The following is a 23294-nucleotide window of genomic DNA, read 5'->3' as shown; positions in this document are numbered from 1 at the left end:
TTTCTTTTTTTATTTTTTCCATATGCTTTTGAGTTGAAAATTTTTTCTCCTTTTTTCTCCCCCCCACCCTCCCCAAGACGGCACACAATCTGACATAGGCTTTACATTTACATACCCATTAAACATATTTTCACATTAGTAAAGTTGTAAGTAAAAATTAAAACCAATAGGAGGAACCATCAGAAAGATGAAACAAAACTCAACTGAAGGTACAAGTAAGTGAGAGCGATCGAATTCATTTTCTAAAGCATCAGTTTGACCATGTCACCCTCTGTATAGTAAACTTTAGTAGCTCTCTAGTACTTCCACAATTGTTGGGCTGAGCCTGACTCGGGCCAGTCCTCTGGTAGTCTCTATTTATAGAATTAATTGTTCAAGAAGTCTGGTAGCCATTTGGTGATGGAGAAAGATTCAGGATGGGCATATAGATCTGAGAAACATCTGCGTGGAAATGATAGTTGAATCCATGGGAACTAATGAGGTCACCAAGAGAGATTTGTATGGATGCCAGGACAGTTGAGAGGAGCCTAAAAATGTAAGAACAGGTAGAACAAAATGAGACACTCATAGGTCATTCAACAAAAGGAGATTTATCTAGTCTTAGAAAAGTGGATTGATTTGAAAAAAAAAAAAGATAGGCATTGAAGATATCTTGAGTTGATTTTGTAAAAATCCCTTGTCTATCATTTTCCACCAGCAAAACAGCAAAAAATACTTGTGGTTGTTTTGTTTTCAGGCATCAAGGAATCATCTTGAAAAACAACATCTTGAATCTTTAGGCTGAGCCGATTAGGTCTTGAGGATCGTTTCAACTTCTTTCATATAGGTAGTGGTAAGGATATTACCCCACCACAAAGATCAAGTACTGAGTCTTCTGTTTGCCATTTAAAACTCTTCAAAACATGGCACCATTCTTATTTTACAGGCTTCTTATGCTTCACTTCCCTCCACACACTGCAGTATAACCTCACTGACCTACTTTGCACTTCCTTCTTCACCACATTCTGTCTTCCATGTCTTTGCTTTTGCAGTACCTGTCTCCTGTGCTTTTCTTCATCTACCTCTTAGCGTCCTTCAAGACTCATTCAGCACTGGCCCTGAAGTCAGGAGGACCTCAGACCAAACACTTGACACTTAACTAGCTGTGTGATCCTGGGCAAGTCACTTAACCCCAAGTGCCTTAAAAAACAACAACAACAACAACAACAACAACAACAAAAGACTCCATTCAATTCCCACCTTTTTTTTCTTTTTAAAAAATTTACTTAGAATTTTATTTTTCCCCAGTTAATCATAAAAACAATTTTTAACATTCGTTTTTAAAACTTTGAGTTCCAGATTCTCTCCCTTCCTCCCACACTGAGAAGGCAAGTAATTCGATATAGCTTATACATTTGTAGTCACGCAAAACATATTTCCATGTTAATCATGTTGTGTAATTCTCACGTTTTGCAAGCAACCTGTCCTGATTCTCCCCTGTTGTTTGTCTCTTCCCCTCTAAGATCCTTCCATCTACTCTGTATATATTTGGGGTTTTAAAAAATAGTATATTTTATTGAAATCTGTTGTTTTTACATTACCTAAACTTCCTCTGTATCCCTTTATTTTTCTGTTTCCAGAGAGCTATCCCATGTAACAAAGCATATTTTAAAAATAAATCAAGAAAAAGAGGAAGAAGTAAGAAAACAATGAGCAAAACTGATTATTACATTGGAGAAATCTTAAATTATGCTCCTTACATGTGGAATTTTCATCCCTGAAAGGAATGGAAAGAGAGATTCTCTTATATCTCTTCTTTGGGGTCACACTTGTTCTTTGTAATTTTATAACATTCACTTTTTTTTTAATGAAATTTTTTATTATCTTTTGTTTCATTATACATCACCAGAAATTTCCCCTTTAACCCTCTCTCTTCTGTCTTAGAGAGCCATGCATATAATAATATTTTTAAAAGGAAAAAAAGAAGAGAAAGAAATCAATAAAAACGATCATAATGTTGAAAAGATAGGAAAATATGTTCAGTGTACCACCTTTTTACATCTCTTCCACCTCTGCAGAGGAGCAGAATTGTCTTCTCATATTTGCACTTTGAGGCCATGCTTGTTCTTGGTAATTTTGCAGCATGCACTTTTAAATATTTTGTGCTTCTTTCCAATTACATTGTTGTAGTCATTGTGTAGACTATTTTCTTGGCTCTGCTTGCTTCATGTCAAGCTTTTCATTCTTGTCTTCATTCATCATATTTATCATTTCTTATAGCACAGTTATAGTCCATTACATTCATGTGCCACACTTTGTTTAGCTGCTCTTCAGTTAGTGGATATCTACTTTATTCCCAGTTCTTTATTACCACAGAAAATTTGGTGGTAAGTATTTTGTTATGTTTGTAGACTTTGTTTTTATCAGTGATCTTTCTTTGGGGTATAAGCATAGTAGTGGAATCTTTGGAACAGAGTATGAATATTTTTAGTTACTTTCTTTGCATAATTCTGTATTGCTTTCCATAAGGTTTGTGCTGATTCACAGCTGCACCAATCTTGCCACAGTGAGTCCAATATTGACAGTTTTCATCCTTTGTCATTTTTTCCATTTTGCTGGGTGTGAGGTAAAAGCCTCAGGTTTGTTTTTGTTTACATTTGGCTCATTATTTGTATTTTGGAGCATTCTTTCACATAGTTGTTAATAGGTTGCAGGGTTTTTTTTTTGAGAACTGTTCATATCCTTTGACCACTTATCTATTGAAGAATGAATTTTGACCTAATAGATACCTGTCACTTATCTAAATATTTTAGATTCAAAGCCCTTATCTGAGAAATTTGATACAAATATTTTTCCCCATTTGACTACTTTTTTGGTTTTCCTAGATAACATTTGTGTTTGTGAAGAAGCTTTTTATTTCTGTGTAATCAAAGTTATATGTTTTATTTTTTGTTTACCTGTATTCCTTTTCTGGTTAAGGATGTATTTCCTAAATACAGAACTGGGTCAAATTTATAAGAATACAAGTCATTTCCCCAGTTGATAAATGGTCAAAGGATATGAACAGGCAACTAATTCAGGCAGTTCAGATGAAGAAATGAAAGCTATCTATAGTCATATGAAAAAATGCTCTACATCTCTGTTAGATTAGAGAATGCAAATCAGAACAATTCTGAGGTACTACATCACACCTGCCAGATTGATTAATATTACAAAGCAGGAAAATGATAAATATTGGAGAAGATGTGGGAAAATTGGAACACTAATGCATTGTTGGTGGAATAGTTGAGGAAAGAATTCATGACAAACCTCAAAAGATCAGGAAGAGGATGAAGCTATAGAGTGAAGGAGACAGAGGAACATGAGAGTTATAAAAAGAGAACCAAGAGAGAATAGAATCTGACAAACTAAGGGAAGAGAATATATCAAGAAGGAAAACAGTACTCAATTGTCAGAAATCAGGGAGGATAGGGACTGAAAAAAGCCAGTGAATGAGAAAATTGGATCATTGATAAACCTTGAGAGATCAGGTTCGGTATAATGGTGAGATGAAGACAAAGGAACATTCAGTATGTACAACTTGGTCAGTGGGTTTTTTGTTGTATTTTTAAGCCTTGAAAAGGAGGAAAGGGAGGATTGGAAACAGCAAGGAGAAGGATGTGTTTAGGATTTAAGAGGGTTGAGCATATCTGTAGGAAGATAAGAAAGAAGAACCCAATGTAATAATAATAGTAATAATGATAATAATAGCTAATCACTAAATAGCATTTTAAGATTTATAAAGCACTTTACGTATATCTTATTTGATTTGTAGTGGGAAAGATTGAAAATACATGAATATGAAGGGATTGCTAGAGCAAAATTCTGTAGGAGACTGGAGGAGAAGGGATTATTAGGGGAACAAATAAAAGGATCAGCATTAGTGAGAACAAGAGATACCTTTCCTTTTTTCACTTGAGGAGTAGTGAATTAAGTCGGTGATTATACAAAGAAATTTTTAGATTTTGAGTGTGCTGTAAAGCAGAGGTTCTTAACTTAGGGAGCATTAATTTTTAATATTTAATTATTTCAGCATAATTAATTTTCTTTGTAATATCATGTGTTTTATGCATTTAAAAATCTTATTCTGAGAAAGGGGGTCCGTAGGCTTCAGTAGGTTGCAAAATAGATCCATTAAACAAGAGGTTAAGAACTTATGTTTTAGAGGGAATCCTTGTTTAGGTTGGTTTATATGGTCTCTTCTGACAAAGGGATAATGTGTTCTTTGGTTTGAAATACTGCCTTCTGTTTTTAGCAGGTTGATTATATATTTTGGGAAGCATGATTTGAGCCAATGCCAGTTGTAACCTGTGGGAACTTATCTTCTTTTTCTACTGTAAATGACTGGTTGAGTCAGAGTGAACAGTATGAAATATGTGTTATAAATAAATGGAATCATTTCCTGTGGATGTAACAGTGGGCTCTTTATTTTGGTTACAGAGGCAGTGTTGTAGTCTTTACAGGATTAGGAGACTGTGCCTAGGTGAATGGTTTTTCTTATCTCTTTTTCCTTCCTTTCTAGGTGTATAGTTTTGTACAGTGAACAGTTTTGTCTTTTGTAAATAAATTCTGGTTAAGTGATTCATGATTCGTGATAAATGATTCACATATTTGTGTGTTTGTAGAGTGCCAAGTTTGCATTTCAGGATTGATTTCATTCTCTCTGGTTCTTCCTTGCCCTTTGTCTTTTATTTAGCCTTTTGAGGTGAGGTGGGGAATTGGAAACCAAAATGTACCAATTCTTTCGTCTTTTTTTTGAGTACCTACTCTGTTCAAATTGTTGGACACCTTGGAGAATAATCAGAAGTAAAATGTAAAATGCTTTCAAGTGGTGGATAATTTCAGGAAGAGAAGACATATGCATATGAAATGATTAAAGTACTGAACAGAGATGTTTAGACTACCTTGTAAATTTGTGGTGCTCTAAGTTTACAGGAGGAGGGGAAAGGGAGGGATCATTTTGGACTTGAATGGAGAAAGTTTTAAGAGACTTGAACTGGGCAGAGTTGGGGTTTGAATAGATAGAAGGAGGGGAATAGTATCAGGATAGGCACAGAGGAGAGAGTGAGCATATATTTAGGGAAAATTGATAGGCTGGAGTACAAAAATTGGAAAATGAGATTGTAAAGATAGGGTTAGGCTAGATTATTGCAGTGAGTGAATGTTTTATTATTTTATGACTGTAAAGGATGCAATATGGCACAGAAAGTGGCAAATAAAATCAGTGGATTTGGAATCGGGATCTGGATTGAAATTCTGGCTCTATTAACTATCTCTATAACTTGGGGCAAATCATTTAATCTCCCTGGCCTTAGTTTCTTCATCTATACGTTGAGGAAGTTGAATTAGATGGCCTCTAAGGTCCCTTCCAGTTTTAAATCTGTGATCCTATTAAGCAAAGGTTTTTAAGATTTTAGGGCCTGATGGGATCCTAAAGATGATCGATCTAGTCTGGGGGCCTTGAGGCCACAAGGTTCCCCAACCCTGATAGTCCAACCCTTTCATGTTAGAAATGAGGCCTGGGAAGGTAAAGTAGCTTGCCTAAGGTCACATACATAATAAGCCACAGAGCTAGAATTTTGACTTAGGTTCTCTGACTTCATATCCAGTGGTATTTCCACTGTACCATATTGACTTTTTTTTTAACCAGCATTGCCTTGGATGCTTTGGATAACTCATTTCAGTGAGAATACTGATAGTACTGTGGTCTATTTTGCCAGAATGCTTTTGTTTGAAGTATATAATTTTTCATTCTTTCTCAATATGGAAACTGAAATGAAAAACATACTGGCCTTGTTCTTGGCCTCACAGCCAGCTCATTGCTAGAGCCCAGTATTTTTACTTCATGTCTTGTGCTTCCTTGGGGAAGTCAGAGAATCTTAATGGTATATATAGCTCCAGCTGTTTCTGCTTTATCCACCTGTACAGGCAACAAATGGCAGCTATAAATAGAGATCCCGGAGTACTGGGTAAAGCTGTACTATCCCCTAAAGTTCAAGAAGTATTTCCAAATAATCATTTGTTGAAAGAGTTCTTTCTATTTTGGGCATCTTTAATACCTTGCAGAGCTGCCCAGAGATTAAATTTCCTCATAGGCATATATTTATAGGTCTAACTGCCTCATAAATTATAATATGAATTGTTTTCAAATCAGTATAAAGTATTAAAAATAAATATCTAGTTTTGTCTGTTTTTGAAAATGTAGTTCCAGCTTTATGTGAATGAAATGAATGGTCTGAAGAGGAGTTGGAGACAATGTGTTACTATTCATAGAATACTAGGCTGACAGTCAAGAGACCAACAGATCTTAGACAAAATACGTTGCTCTTCTCTTAAGGAGGCAGTAACCTCTTAGGAGATAAGACAACATAGATAGTAGTAGTTCACATTATTTCATGATGAATGCATTAGCAAATACAAAATAAAACACATTGTGACATTTTCAGGGTAACATTGACAGGACCAGTATTTGAATGGGTGTGGAAGGATCAGAGTTATGTTAATAAGCCTTATTAAGCATCTACTATGTGTCAGACACTGTGTTAAACATGACCATACAAAGAATAGTGAAAAAGAAAAAATCCCTGCCCTCAAAGAGCTTACAATCTGTTGGGAGAGGGAACATGTAAACAACAATGTACAAATAAAATACGCACAAGGTAAATAGGAAATAATCCCAGATGGAATGCATTTGCACAGGTTTCTTGCCAAAGGTGGGATTTTAACTGAAACTTGAAAGAAGCCAGGAGGCAGAAACTAGGAGGGAGAACATTCCAGGAATGGGGGGAACAGACAGTGAAAATGCAGTCGGGGGAATGGAATGTTTTGTTCCAGGATGGGTGAGGAAGTCAGTGTCTTTGAATTGTACAGGCATGTGGAGGGGAGTTAAGATATAAAAGATATAAGAAGACTGGAAAGAGGGTAGGTCAAGAAGGATATTAAAAGCCAAACAGAGCATTTTATATTTGATCCTGGAGGTAGGGAGCCACTGGAATTTACTGAATACAGGTTTTACATTGTCATACTTGCTCTTTAGGAAACTTGCTTTGATACCTGAATGGAAAAAGGACTGGAGTGGGAAAGACTTGAGGCAGGGAGACCTTTCAGATGACTGCTGGTGTGAGGTGATGAGGGTCTGCACTGGAGTGCTGGCATTATCAGATGGGAGATGGATGGGTGTCATGAAGAGATGTCATGAAGATAGAATTGATAGGACTTGACAAGAGATTAGATTTGGATGGGTGGGAAAGAGTGAGAAGGTGACACCTAGGTTGCAACCCGAGGTGAGTGAGAGGATGGTGATGCCCTTTAAAGTGATAGGGAAATTAGGAAGGCGAAAGGTTTGGGGAAGAAAGATAATGCATTCACTTTAGAATATGTTTAAGATGTCTAATGAAACAAATAGTTTGAGATATCGAGAAGACAGTTGAACTCTCAGCTAAGACATAGAGGATAACCAGAGTAGGAATCTTCTGCTTGGAAATGCAGCTTATGTCTGTTCTTTTACTGAGAACGCTAAGACTGGTTGCTGAGCTCCCATTTTTTCCCTTAATCTTTTTCCTTTTTATGTTGTCTATCATCCTTTACCTCAGTCTCTCCTAAAATGAAGTGACTCATCTTCTTGCCAAGACCAGCCCTCCTATATATGCCCTGCATCCCATCCCTCTGTATATTTTTTCTTATTTATCCTGTATGTAGCTTGTTTGTATTGTTTGTTTATTTCCCCCATTAGATTGTGAATGCCTTGTGGCAGGGCCTGTCTTTTGCCTTTCTTTGGATAGACAGTGCTTAGTACAATGCAGGTCACATAGAAGGTACTTAATAAATGCTTACTGACTTATTAACTGAAGTTGCTTTCTTCAGTTAGCAGTAATGCCTTGCTTTCCACATCTGTTGGTCTTTTCTTATCTTCATATTTGGCTTCTCTAATGCACTTTAAAAAAAATTTGCAGCATCTCAAAGAGCACAACAGAGCACAAAAAGAGGATTGTATACTAAACCGAATCTTCATTTCATATTGCTTATTTTTTACAAATAATATATTCCACATATTTGCTTTTAAAACTATCCTGGTTGCTTGTGTTTCCTCCTGAACTTTCTTAAGTTGTCTTTTATACCTTAAAAAAAATGTTTGAATAAACTTTTCAGAGGGGGAATGAGGACATTATTGGTATAAATCTACCCTTACCGCATAAACTTCCTCAATTAAAAAACCCTTATAATAAAGCAAATAAAGTCAAGCAAAACAAATCTACACAATGACCATGTTTGAAAATGGGACTTTTTATACTTTGAGTCCATCAGTTCATTGTTATTAGGTAGGTAAAATATCTCATGCTAAATTCTCTGGAAACAGAATGAAAGTTCTTTTTTTTTTTATATAAATTTATTTATTTTTAGTTTTCAACATTCACTTCCACAAGTTTTTGAGTTCCAGATTTTCACCCCATCTCACCCCAAGATGGCATGCATTCTGAATATCCCTTCCCCTAGTCTGTCCTCTCTTCTATCTCTCCCCCCTTCTCTTATCCCCTTCCCCTTCTGTTTTCCTATAGGGCAGGATAGACTTCTGTACCCCATTTCCTGTATTTCTTATTTCCCAGTACCATGTGAAAACATTTTTTTAAACATATGTTTTTAAAACTTTAGGTTTCAAATTTTCTCCTTCCTCCCTCCCCACCACCCTCATTGAAAAGGCAAGCAACTCAATATAGGTTGTATATGTGCAGTTATGCAAAACACTTCCATAGTAGACATGTGAAAAACTAACTCTATTTCCCTTAATCCTATCCTGCCCTCCCATTTATTCTATTCTTTCTTTTGACCCTGTCCCTCCTCAGAAGTATTTACTTCTGATTACCCTTTCCCAATCTGCCCTCCTCTCTATCATCCCCCTGCTCTCTTGTCCCCTTCTCCCCCTATTTTCCTGTAGGGTAAGACAGATTTCCATACCCAATTGAATGTGTATGTTATTCCCTCCTTAAGCCAAATCCTATGAGAATAAGATTCACTCATTCCCTCTCACCTTCCCCCGTTTCCCCTCCACTGTAAGAGACTTTTCTTTTCTGTTTTTTTTTGTGAGATAATTTACCCTATTCTACCTCTCCCTTTCTTCAGCTATAATCCTCTTTCATCCCATAATTTTATTCTCCACATATGACCCCTTAATCTTCAACTCACCCTGTGCCCTCTATCTATCTATCTATATATACATACATATAATTTTTTTCCTCCAACTACCCTAATACTGACAAAGGTCTCATGAGTTATAAATATCATCTTTCCATGCAGGAATGTAAACAGTTCAATCTTAATAAGTCTCTTATGATTTCTCTTTCCTGTTTACCTCTTCATGTTCCACTGAGTCCTGTATTTGAAAGTCAAATTTTCTATTCAGCTCTGGTCTTTTCATCAAGAATGCTTGAAAGTCCTCTATTTCACTGAATGACCATTTTTTCCCCTGAAGGATTATACTCAGTTTTGCTGGGTAGGTGATTCTTGGTTGTAATCCTATCTCCTTTGCCCTCCAGAATATTATATTCCATGCCCTGCGTCCTTTAATGTAGAAGCTGCTAAATCTTGTGTTATCCTGATTGTGTTTCCACAGTAGTTGAATTGTTTCCTTCTGGCAGCTTGTAATATTTTCTCCTTGACCTGGGAACTCTGGAATTTGGCTACAATATTCCTAGGAGTTTTCCTTTGGGGATCTCTTTCAGGAGGAGATCTGTGGATTCTTTCAATTTCTATTTTGCCCTCTGGTTCTAATTATCAGGGCAGTTTTCCTTGATTATTTCTTGAAAGATGATGTCTAGGCTCTTTTTTTGATCATGGCTTTTCAAATAGTCCAATAATTTTTAAATTCTCTCTCCTGGATCTATTTTCCAGGTCAGTTGTTTTTCCAATGAGATATTTCACATTGTTTTCTAATTTTTCATTCTTTTGGATTTGTTTACTGTGTCTTGATTTCTCATAAAGTCACTGTCTTCCAATTGCTCTATTCTAATTTTTAAGGAAGTATTTTCTTCAGTAAGCTTTTGGACTTCCTTTTCCATTTGGCCAATTTTCTTTTTAGGGCATTTTTTCTCCTCATTGGCTTTTTGGACCTCTTTTGCCATTTTGGTTAGGCTATTTTTTAAGGTGTTATTTTCTTCAGTATTTTTTTGGGTCTCCTTTAGCAAGCTGTTGACTTGTTTTTCATGATTTTCTTGCATCACTCTCATTTCTCTTCCCAGTTTTTCCTCTACTTCCCTTACTTGCTTCTCAAAATCCCTTTTGAGCTCTTCCAAGGCCTGGGACTGATTCATATTTTTCTTGGAGGCTTTGGATGTAGGAGCTTTGACTTTGTTGTCTTCTTCTGGTTGTATATTTTGATCTTCTTTTTCACCAAAGTAAGATAATATAGTCTGACTCTTTTTGCTGCTTGCTCATGATCCAGCCAATTACTTGAGTTTTAAACTCTTTGTTAAGGTAAGAGTCTGCTTCCAATGTGGAGAATGTACTGTCCAAAGCTTTGGGGGTTTGTGTAGCTGTTTTCAGAGATACTTGTAGGGACCTGTAAATTTTCAGTTCTACCAAGGTGGTATGATAAGGGGCGAGGTGTTTACCCCTTTTCTGGCCTGTGACCACAAGTATTCCTTTCTGTCCTGTAACTGTGAGGAGGGGTTCCTTTCTACAGCCACTACAAGCTCCACTGTGCCAGAGCTTCTTCTCACCCCTGAACCGCTGCCCAGAACTGTGACCCAGATCCAAACACGGACAAAGAGATCCCTGCAATCCCTCTCTGATCAGCCGCTGGATTCCCCCTCAGTCTGTGGGCCGGAAGGTCGGGAAGCAGTTGCCCCTGCCCCGGGCCACGGTCTTGGGGAATGGAGCTGAGACCCCACCTTCCTGTCTCAGCACCACAGAAACAGACTTTTCCCACTGACCTTCTAAGTTGTCTTTGGCTTTTGTGGATTGAGGAGTCTGGAAACCTCCACAGCTGCCCAAGATTCAGTCCTCTGAGGCCTGTTCTAGGTTTGCTGCGGCCTGCGTGCCCACGCTGTGCTGTGCTCCCAGCCCGGCACGATATACCTTTCAGATCAATCGTCCACGTTGTCTTGGCCTGGAAATTTGTTTCACTCTGTCTTTTTGTGGGTTCTGCTGCTTTAGAATTTGTTTAGAGCCATTTTTTATGAGTATTTGGAGAAGTTTGGGGGAGACCTCAAGCAAGTCACTGCTTTTACTCTGCCATCTTGGCTCCGCCCCAGAGTGAAAGTTCTTAAGTCTTTCAAACTTGTTTTTCTTTACAATATTGTTATCATTGTATATTTTTTTTCTGATTCTGTTTATCTCACTTGTATCAGTTCATACTATCCAAGATTCTCTACACTTTTCTTTGGTCATTTTTTAAGATACCATAATAGTCCACCATTATATATGTAATGGCATTTGTTTGGCCATTTCCCCAATTGATAGGTACCCCATTAGAGTCTGTTTCTCTCCCCCATTCCCCATCTTCTTTTTTAGGATCAGGAAGTTGTTTTGCTTTTGATTGCTTCCTGCTGGGCATTATCCTCCCTCTTAATCTCTCCTCTCCCCCATCCCTGCAGGTTTTCCTGTTGAGTTTGATGTATTTATATACCTACTTTTGTGGGTGGGGTGTGATACTCCATTTCAGATAAGTGAGGTCCATCTGATGCCTACCCCCAATACCTTCTTCAATGTTTATATATTTTTACAGATTCCAAATTATGAGAAGTAGCAAATTCTATTTCCTCACCCACTTCGTCCTTTTTTCTTTACTAGTGTATTCATTTTACCTTTCCATTTCTTTTCTTTCTTTAAACCCACAGAAAAGAACCAACCCACTCCTAGGACCCAGGACTGTTTTTCCTATTTAATTCTCTTAAAATCCTTTAAAGACATTAAGGTCTTTAAGAAACACTTGTTTCTATTCCCCTCATTAGAATGTTAGCACTAGATCATCATACAGCTCATTCCAATTGCTTGAATAAATTTGTCTTTCTAGGTTTCTTTTGACTCTTGTGTTTTCACTTCAGGTTCCTACTCAGCAGTGGTCTTTTCATCAGACATGCTTGAAAATTCTCTATTTTATTTAAGGTCCATTTTTTTTGTTTGTTTTTCTTTGCAAAAGTATACTCAGCCTTGAAAAGTAAGTAATTCTAGATCACTTTTTAGAATATTGAATTCCAAGATCTCCTTTCTTTTATAGTGGAAGCTATTATGTCTTGTGTGATTCTGACTGGTCCTTTGGTGCTTGAACTGTTTATTTTTGGATGCTTGCAGTATTTTTTCTTTGACATGAGAGCCATTCCTAGGACTTTTTTGTTGTTGTTTTAGTTTTTAGTGGGGTCATTGATGGAGTCTTTCTATCTTCATTTTACCCTCTTGTTCTTGTATATGTAAGCAGTTTTCATTTATGATTTCATTGGGGTTAAGTGACTTGGCCAGGGTCACACAGCTAGTAAATGTGAAGCGTTCGGTCTGAGACTGGATTTGAACTCAGATCCTGACTTCAGGGCAGTGCTCTATGCACTGTGCCACGTAGCTGCCCATATTTATGATTTCTTAAAATATAATGTCTAGGATTGAAAAAACAAAAAAAAAATGTGGTTCTCAGTCTAGTGATTCTTATGTTATCTCTCCTTGTCCTGTTTTTTAAGTCAGTTTTTCACATCAGATATCTTATATTTCCTTCTTTTTTAAAAAATTTTTTTATTTTGTTCTACTATTTCTTACTGTCTTATTAAGTCATTAATTTCTTTTTGGTATATTGTAGTGTTCAAGGGATATATTTCTCAGATAAAGTTTACCATTTCCTGTTTAAGTTGTTTTTTCTCCTTTTCATTTTTTTCCTCAAGGGCTTTTATTTTATTATTTTAATCTTTTTATTTCTGCAATATTCTTATATTCCTTGTGAAAAATCTAGTTTTACCTTTGAGTCACTGCTTATACTTGTTATAGAGTTTACCATTTACTACTGTTTATTCACCCTTAGTTACTAAATTGAGGCTTTGTTCCAGAGCTGGACTCTTATCCCCTCTATTGCACTTTTGGGTGGAGTGATTAGTCCTCCTTGTACTCTCCCTTGGTTCCTTGCGTATGGACCTTTTGAAATTCAGAATTCTGAATCTTCATTACTCTCTCTGGCATCTCAGGGCAGGATGCTAGAGACCTTGGAACCCTAAGATGTCCTGATGTAAGTTGTGCTCATGCAAGTCACTGCCATGCCTGCACCCTCAAGACTATTAAGGGCTGTGCTGTTGATTTACAACTGTCTTGGAGGAGTCTTCTGTTCTTGCTTCCTCTGGAAAAAGAGCCCTGAAAGCTTTGTGTGTCTCTGGCCCTTCTCTAGTTTCACCAGGTTGTTTACTAGTTTGTTTTTGTCTATGTTAGCATCGATATTTTAGGCAGCCCCCCATTCCTATTGCCTATGGGTCATTGGCAGTCTTTGTGCAGTTCTGGTGTGGAAAAAGTCAATAAAAATGTATTTCTTGATCATTAATTGAACTGGTGAGAATTTCAGACTTTTGCTAGAGTAGAAGCTGATTAGTCTGCCTTCTTGCCAGCCATCTTGGCAGAAGTCTGTTGCATTTAACATTTATGATCACTTCCTAGATATGCTGTCTTTTCTGGCATTACATGATACTACTCTTCTTGTTATCCTGCTACCTGTCTATCCTTTCCTCTGAGCAGTTAGAGAGGTAGAAGGGGGGAAAAAAAACCCTAAATGTTTGTTGAAATAGAAAGTCAAGGGAAAAGAAACTGATCCTAGGAGGACAAAGATGGTCAGCAGAGTCAAAAGCTATAAAAAATCTAGGAAGATGAATAATGACAAAAGAACATTGGGTTTGGCAATTATTGTATAAAAGAGTGGTAGGAGTGGAATCCAAGGAGTTAAAGTGGGAGTGAAAGAATGGTTAGAGAGGAAAAATAAGCATCAAATATGAACAGTTTAAAAAAAGTTTTATTGATGTCTATTGGGTGTAACATTCAATGTGATCCTTATGTCTCCTTTATCTCTCTCTGGACAGGTTCTTGCACTCCAACCTGCCATTTTCCCTTCAAAACTTCCATGTTACTGTTGAAGGCACACATGAGATTCCCCCCACATCACTTCTTTTTTTTTTTTTAAAGTTACATTTTTTCCCCCCTTGCCTTGGCAATTGGGGTTAAGTGACTTACCCAAGGTCACACAGCTAGTGAGTATCATGTCTGAGGCCAGATTTGAACTCAGGTCCTCCTGACTCCAGGGCCGGTGCTCAACCCCCACATCACTTCTGAGAGTAGCTAAAAACACATTAAAATGTAATTGGAAAATATTTAACAAAATAAAAATACAATAAAACATCTATATAATATAGTAAAATACCTACAGTATTAATATGTGGTTTTCTGTGTATGTGGGCCTGCAGGGATACACATGTACAGTTTAGTGGTTCCTGTTTAATTTGAATTTTGACATCACTGTGTTATTTGAATTTTGACATCACTGCTCTAGAAGGTCGTTGATGTTTGAATGTGCAGTTTCAGTCGAGTGGTAGGAGTGGAATCCAAGGAGTTAAAGTGGGAGTGAAAGAATGGTTAGAGAGGAAAAATAAGCATCAAATATGAACAGTTTAAAAAAAGTTTTATTGATGTCTATTGGGTGTAACATTCAATGTGATCCTTATGTCTCCTTTATCTCTCTCTGGACAGGTTCTTGCACTCCAACCTGCCATTTTCCCTTCAAAACTTCCATGTTACTGTTGAAGGCACCACTATCATCCCAGTGCTCCAGGCTTGTAACTTAGGTGTCATCCTTAACTCCTCACTATTTCTCACTCCCCTCCCCCATATCATTCTTTTGCCATCACCTGTCAATTTTGCCTTTGTAACATCTGTAGAATATCTTTCTCTCTTTCCCCCCCTTCTCTGATACTGCTGCTACTTTGGTGCAGGCCTTCAGTCTCCTCAAATTTGGATTATTAGAATAACATGTTGGTTGGTCTGCTTTGATACAAGTCTCTCTCCATTCCAGGCCATCTTCAACTTAGCTGCCAAAATGATTTTCTTAAAGTTCAGATCTGACCTTGTCAACCCTCCCCACCCCCTAGATTCAGTAAACTCCAGTGGTTCCCTGTCACCTCCAGAATAAAATTTAAACAAAAATCTGTTGGCATTTAAAGCCCTCCCCATTGTTTCAGTCTTGTTGTACCTCACACCCCACAACATACTCATCCATCCAGTGACATTGGCCTCCTTGCTGTTCTTTGAATAAGACAGTTTCCAGTTCAGAGCCCTTTTCCTGCTTTTCCATTTGCCTAGAATTTTCTTCTTCCTTATTTATGCCTCCTGACTTTCCCAGCTTCTTTCAAGTTCCAACTAAAAGTTCACTTTCTAGTGCCTGAATTCAGTTGATTATATCCTGCTTATCTTGTGTATAACCTGTTTGCATATAGTTGTTTTTATATTGTATCCTCCCATTAGATTGCGAGCCCCTTGAGGGTAGAGACTGTCTTTTGCCTTTTCTTGTATCTCCAGCACTAAGCACTTAGTAAATGATTATTGTGGTCACTTGACTCCTACTTGCACTTTTTCTGAAGGTCCATAGATAACCTTGGTGTGATGGGAAAGAACCAAGCCAGTGGTAAGAGAGAAATTAATAATGCATGAATGAGAGGGGAGTCTTTTAGAGCAAATTCTTGATATCTGAGGCAGTGAGATCAAAGGTGTAAAGCAGAAGACTTAGTGATTATTAGCGTTTATGCTTGACTAACTCACTGTAAGTAGAGGAAAGATTGATATTGAGAAGATTTGAGTAATGGTGGAGCAAGGCTAAGGAAATGAGTGTTAGATAGTCTTAATATCCTAAATGAAGTAGCATTCTCAGTCATCTGTTAAGTGTGGAAGTTAAGGGTGGAATTGGTGGTGAGAGAAGGAAATATTTCGAACTGTTACTAAAGATGAAGGGGAAAATTATTTGATCTGTGATGTCATTTTTGTAGAATTCTGGGTCCATGGTATTACAGCTGCAGAAATAATAGAAGCAATGTAGGAACTGGTTTTGTGATATGATCTATTGGTGTCTGAGTTTGCTTTTTATGGCATTCTCCCTACTTTTCAGTCTTTTTATTTTTCTCAAGTACATTTTAACAAGATACTCCTGTTGCCATGCAGGTAATAATCACTTTCTCTTCAACCTGTAGACTTAGTTATTTCCCTAGAGCACTGAAAGATTAAGTGACTAGCTTGGTGTCATCCATCCAATATGTGGCAAAGGCAGTACTTAACCCAGATCTTCCTGACTTTGAGATCAAAGCTATGGGGGCAAGGTAAACCAAGCCAGAGTAGGGGAAGAGGAACAATAAATAAATGGTTCAAGGGACCATTTAACCTTCAACCATTATTAAGCTGGAGATTAAGTTTAATATGAGTAAGAGAAGGATAGGAAGTCATGTCCAAAAAGTAGCCTTAATAATTTTTGGAGAACTTGAAACTCCCCCGTCTCCAGAAGTCTATAGGTTGTCTGTAGGCTGGAGTCCCTCTTAGAGATGAAGTTTTAAGAGATAATGAGAACTAAGGTATGACTGTACTGGTGTGTGGTTGAAGTGGGGTGGAAAAGGAGTTCATTGAAGTTGAGTAGGTTAAAGAATTGAGAGGTCATGTAACTAGAGGGATCTTCAACATCAGTGCTGGAGCATCTAAAGATGATGGTAGGGGTGAGATAGAAAGATTAAGATCCAGGTATTAAGCTCCATGAGATGGGTGAAAGTTCAGTAAAGAGCAGAAACAAGAATGAGGAGGGAGTGGAACAAACAAATTGAATGGACTTTGAAAAGAGGAGAAGTTATTCAGGGAAAGCAGTACAAAAAGACACCCTAATTTCTGGTCCTAGCATTGTTCCCTTTGTTCAATCACAATTCTGACAAAGACTTGACAAATGATTTGAGTGCACCTTGAAAGAAGAAAAGTCATTGAAGGATGATAGTAGACATTTCTGGGTCTAGAAACAGCAGTAGAAAACATACTGTCCACCTCTTAAGGAATGTCCTGAAGGAGGAGAATTGCTGAGATAATAAAAGAAATGTAGAAACTGGTGTGTGGCATGTGGTCTCATAGTATCTTAATTTGATCCTTATAGTCCTTTCTCTACCTGCCGGTCTTTTTCTTTTCTCCTAATGTCTATAATATGGGGAAAAATCCTCCCTGGATTTACTTGTTCTCTAATCGCCAGTGACTGAAGAAAGGAAGTGAATAAATTGAAAACAACCTTAATCACCATTTAATAACCTGTTCTGGGGGTTCTAATTAACAGTAAGAACATCAGAAAAAAACACTGCTAAGTAAAAAATCCTCTATCCAGAACAGAATTGATGATCTTTGCCCCAATTCTGCCCCTCCTCTGAACTCTATTTCTGTTGAGAGCACGAGGTTTTTTCCAGCCAATGAAGTACTCGACCTCAGATTCATTCTCAGTTTCTCACTTTTCTTCATCTTATGTATCCAGTCAGTTGCCAAACTTTGTTGATTCTAACTTCACATTTCTCTCTTTATCTGTGTCTTTCTTTGTATTCACATGGCCACCACCCCAGTTCAGGTCTGTGTTTAGTTTGGATGACCTCATTACCTGTTGCCTGGGCTATTACAATAGTCTCCAGTCTCTGCCTTTCCTGTTTGTTTCTCTTGTACTGTCGTTCATTCACTAAGCTTACGGTGCTTTTTTCTGAAGCACAATTTTGCCCGTATTACCTACTTCATGAACTCCAGTGGCTCTCTATTCTTTAGGACCAAATATGTATTCTTTTGGCATTTAAAGCCCTCCAGAATCCAGTCAGATTCCAGTGTTCCAGTTTTGTTATAGATTACTACCTTTACGTACTCTATGATCCCGCCAAACTTGCCCTTTTTTGTCTTAACACTTCATCTGCCACAAACCATACCTTTGTACAGGCTCTCCCTCATTTCTGGACTGTAGTTCCTTCTTACCTATATGCCCCTTAGAATCTGTTATTTTCCTCTAAAATTCATTTTAAACACCACCTCTTACATGAAGCCTTTCCTTATTCTCCTGTAGTTTGTAAGGCCTTCCCCCCAAAATTTATCTCATATTTATTTTGTATATACTAATCTTTATATATGTTGTCTCTCCCTATAGAATGTAAGCTCCATTGGGGCAGGGACTGTTTCACCTTTATCTTTATCCTTAGTACAGTGCATGCCATTTAATAAATGCTTGTTGGTTGATTGACAGTACGTCTTTTGACTTCAGTTTCCTCATCCATAAAATGAGCAGAGCAGATAATTTTAGGTTCCTTCTAGCTTTAACATTCTATGATCTAGTGAATATTTCTAGTTGTTATCAAGTGAGTATGTGGGCTTCATGTTTCACTTTCATTTTCTCTTGCCTGCAGGTATTACTACCTGCAGGAATTTGTTACAGACCACATGTTGTTGACTTGTAAAGGGGAAAAATGGCATCCATTGTACTGTTATCGCAGCTCTCTGATAGGAACTGATGATGATGCAGAAAGCACAATAGCAAGTAGTTTTAGAGAATGGCCTCCACCTGACAGATCAAAAGTCTTTGCCACGAAGAGAAAATTTTCTGATGGTACGTATGACACCTGTCTTTGTCATATTCATGTTACTCATGACCCCAGGCAGCTTAGTTGAGTGTTTTAGATGGTAAACCTTCATTCTGGTCTTTATTATTTAACACCACAAGATGAAAATACCTTTTGGTATTTTCTTTTTTTAGTTACACTTGTTTTGACACAAAATGCACTAACCAGCAAATCAACTCCCTTTACAAAGTACATTCCCTGAAAAAAAAGTTATTAACAAAAAAAGAGGGAAATGTATGATGACATTTATAATATATTGCTATCATTGACAAAGGTATTTGATCAGGATTTTGCTTCTCCATGTCAACTTTATTTATATTACCGTAGTATTATGTATTTAATTATTTTGACTCTGCTTTCTTCATTTTGTGTCACTTCATGAAAGTCTTCCTAGGTTTCTCTGAATCCTTACTAGGTATGTGACCTTGGGCAAATCACCTAACTCTGTTTGCCTCAGTTTCTTCATCTGTAAAATGAGCACCTACCTCCCAGGGTTCTTGTGAAGATCAAATGAGATCATATTTGTAAAGTGCTTGGCACATAGTAGGCATTATATAAATGCTTGCTGCTATTATTGTTATTGTAGTTGTTGTTACTATTATCATCATCATCATCGTTATTATTCCATATGATACAATAGTATTGCATCATTGAATCACTTTCTGATTTGGCCAGCCATTTTCTAATCCTTAGACATATTTTACTTCCAGTTTTGTATTATTACAAACAACGTTGCTATCAACATTTTTTAAATATAGGTCTTTTATTACATGGAGAATTTCTTATACACCAACCCACTTGGTGGATAGAGTAATATGCTCTTTAAAATTGCTTTTCTTGTTTGTGCGTATTTCAGCCTCCTTGGAATAGAGTCAATGGTTATGAACGTGTCTGTTTTCTTACATAATTCTTGCTTGTTTTCCAGATTGGTTCAACCAATTTGTAGTTACACAAGCAATGAATTTTACTATGATTGTCTTTCCACAATCCCTCCAACATTGAGTTTTCCCATCCGTTACATTCTATTTTGTTTTTTTCTTACTCTTTTTAGTGTAAATCAGAGATAAAAATTTTCCTGTTAAGGATTGCTTTAGTTATATCCAGATATTGGAATTTTTTGCATCATTATCCTTTTCTTTATTGTTGCTGGTTCTTAATTGTTAGCTATTTCATGTCTGTGATTTATTCTTTAACCCATTCTTTTTTTAAATAAATTTTTATTGATTTATTTTGTTTTTACATTACCAAAATTTCTCCCAATATCCTTTTCATTCCCCACTCCCAGAAAGCCCATCCTCTATAACACATAGTTTTTCCTTTAAAGAAAACAAAAAGAAAATGAGGAAGAAGAGAAAAAAATCAAACTCATCAATACATTGGGGGGAAAAAACTGGAAATATATGTAGTGTTCAGTACCTGTGGATTTTTCACTTCTGCAAGGGAGAACCCTTATTTGTTCTTTAGGATATCATTATTTAACATCTGCTTAAGACAATATTATTTGTGTTTTCTCCTTTTTTTATACTTTTGTGGCTTGTAGTTTATAATTGATATATTTCATATCTTCAGTGAATTTCCTTTCAGATTTTAATGATTTGTTTCTTCACTTTTATAAGAAAAAACCCCAGAATTTACCTATTGTTTTGTTTTGTTTTTTATATTCTGATACATTGTATTTAAGGATGTAAGCATTTGCTACTTTTCATAATTCTAGGGACTGTGTTCCAAAACCAGACCTTTGGCCACTCTGCTGTCAGTTCCTGATTTATGTTTAAATTTTCTTTGCCTTTACCATGAAATGACTATAATAGGTTTTTCTTTTCTGATGGTCAAAATTGGAACCTACCACAAATATTCATTTCTTTATTCATATGAGTTATTTGTTCCCTAGGATATGCTTATTTTTTGTGTAGGTGCCATGTGATGCTGAAAAATATATTTAAGATTTCTATTCAATAATTGCTAAAAGTTTCATTAGTGTTTCAAACACATTCTGTTTAGATCTCTAATATTTTTCTTATTTATCATTCATTTTTTAGATTTCTCTAACTCTAAAAGAGGCATGTTGAATTCCCAAAAGATTGTTTTATTTTGTATGTCTTTTTGTACTTTATTTATCTTTTCCTCTCAGTACTAAGATGTTATGTCATTTCGTGCATATTTTAATTATTGTAATTTTTTTATTGTCTTTAAGCATAATATAATCTCCCTCCTCTCTTATCTATTTTTACTATTACTTTCTGAGACATAATTGTCATTCCTACTTTTTAAAATTAAAACCGTTATAGTTCCAGCACCTTATTTTAACTCTCTATGAATCTTTTTACTTTAAATGTTTCTTATTTATGGCATTTTGTTGGAATTTGCTCTCTAATCCATTCTACTCATTATATCCAAATCTTTTTCTTTGCTTGGGGTTTTTTTGAACAAGGTTTTCTCATTCATATTCATGGCTGCAATTAAAGTTTGTTTAACTCTTCTGTCAAATCTTGTTCTAATTTTTATTTTTTCTCCTTTTTTGAAAGAGAAGTAGCATGGCTACTAGAGGGATGGCCTGGAAGCCAGAAGTCTCATCTTGTCTCCCTCCCTGGCTCTCTCAGTGCTCTAACAACTTTCTAGGACTATAAATGAGAAAAGTTGTCAACTGCATTGGTATAAGGAGTTTCCTTACCTGGGAGTACCCTAAACTAGTGAAATCATTGGTTCAGCCCATATTTCTGTCCCTTTTTCGGAGGCAGGGGAAGAAGAATAATAACATGGCATTAGATATCTGCAACTTATTATCCTTACTTTGCCTTCTTTTATCTATGCTTAAATCATTGGGGGTTTTTTTAACCTCTTTCCTCCTTTTTTGTGTATGTAACCAGAAGGCTTCCTCAGCTTTCTTTTGTTTGAGGCATTCCCTTCTTTAATATCCCTTGTATCCCAGTCTAATTTCCTGCCTCTCTTAATCCTACTTTTACTACTATCTTTTTTTCTTTATTTTTGACCCAGAAAAGGTACAACTCATGAGATTCCATTTTATCCTCTGGAGGATGACTCAATTTTGTAAGATAAATCATTCTTAAGAAAAAGGAATTTTTATTAATTTTTCAGTTATTATCTCTTTGCAGATGATTCTCAGATTTATTTATCCTTTTCTAACCTCTCTCCTGACCTCTAGACTACCATCTCCAGGTTGGAGATGTCCAAACTTGATGTCCCATAGACATCTTAAATTTAGCATGTCCAAAGATGAACTCATTATCTTTGACCTCAAACTCTTCTGAACTTCCTTGTCCTTGTTGGAAGCACCACTATTCTCTTGCTTATCCAGCTCACAATTTTGGTGATATCTTCAACTCCTTACTGTTTCTCATATTGTTTTTGAAGGCCTATTGATTCTGTTTTTTCAAATTCTCTGTTATATGCCTTCTTTTCTCCTGTGACATTGCAAACATTCCTGGGGCAGTTTTATCACCTCACACTTGGACTATTGCAATAGCCTTCTTCCTCTCACTCTGCCAATAACGGAGTATAATTAGAAAAAGATTGCACTTGAAACTGCAGATCTGTTATGTATAATCTGCTATTCCTTTTTACTGTATAATAAAGTTATATGATTTCCTTTTTTTTTCCACCCCACTCTAGAGATAGGGTGGAATGTGCATATATATGTAAATATATATGAATATGATATAGATGTAATAATATAAATAATAAATATTAGATAAATATATATTATGCAAAATCTTTCTATATATCTATTTATCAGTTTTTTCTCTGGATGCAGATAGCATCTTCCTTCATACATCCTTTGTAGTTTGTTTGGGTATTTGTAATAGTTCTTATTTTTGCTCTTTTCACTCTTCATCATTTCATGGAAGTCTTTACATGTTTTTCTAAGAACATCGAGCTCATCATTTCTTATAGTGTTGCGGGCTGAGAGGTTGAGAGGTTGTGACCCCTCAAAGACTGATGTACCTGGGTCATCTGGAATGAATTCACAGACTCAAGCATTCTTTAAGCCAAGGTGGCAAAGTTTGTTGTTACGCTTTTCAGCGGGCAAGGATTCTTAAAGGATCCTGCAACCTTACTTAGAGAGGCACAGTTAAAGTTTATATAGGATAAAATATAATAAAACATATGCCAAATATGCTAACTAGGGGATTCAGGGTGGGATTAGGGAGTGGTTAAGGAGTGGTCAGTTCTTAAAAGAACATGCACTTCTTGTATCTACTACGCAGGCGTTTTACCCAGAGTTCATTAGGAAAAGCCCACAAGTGGGGCCACATGGAGGTGTGGTTTTAGGCTGCTACATCACTAAGTCAACTAGAGTTCAGGGTAACTGAGAGTTGTCCAGTCTGCCACCAATCAATGTCTTGTTAGACAAGATAGATATAGGGAGTATACGTATGTCTGAAGTCTAGAATACAGTTAATGAGGAGCCCAGGATGTAGATAATAAGGTAGGGCAGTAGGATAGTATAGTAGTGGGTGAGAATGTCTTTATGACCCAGTGCAAAGCCAGTTTAAACTAATAAATCCTTCAGGTGCTGTTTGGAACTGCACCAGGGAAAGAGATGAGGGTCTTGCTGGGGCCCACTCATGAGTAATTGCTAAGCACAGGGTCCTTGGGCTGGGGAGAAACTGTCAGGGACAGTGTTTCTGAAGCTAGGGAGAAATTGGGGTC

At 36.7% G+C, this 23294-nt stretch overlaps 1 protein-coding gene across 1 annotated transcript in view; it reads left to right on the top strand.

Annotated features, from left to right (window-relative positions):
* Positions 1 to 23294, top strand: part of LOC110212737 (cohesin subunit SA-2-like) — a 131710-nt gene that overhangs the window by 85042 nt on the left and 23374 nt on the right. The window contains 1 exon segment of the mRNA XM_020992744.2: positions 18411 to 18610. Coding sequence (XP_020848403.1) covers positions 18411 to 18610 — 200 coding nt within the window.

The sequence above is a fragment of the Phascolarctos cinereus genome, unplaced genomic scaffold (assembly GCF_003287225.1).
Source record: "Phascolarctos cinereus isolate Bilbo 61053 unplaced genomic scaffold, phaCin_HiC Scaffold_726;HRSCAF=1367, whole genome shotgun sequence".
Lineage (NCBI taxonomy): Eukaryota > Metazoa > Chordata > Mammalia > Diprotodontia > Phascolarctidae > Phascolarctos > Phascolarctos cinereus.
The sequence above is the reverse complement of the archived record's forward strand: the minus strand, read 5'-3'. Positions and strand labels throughout refer to the sequence as shown.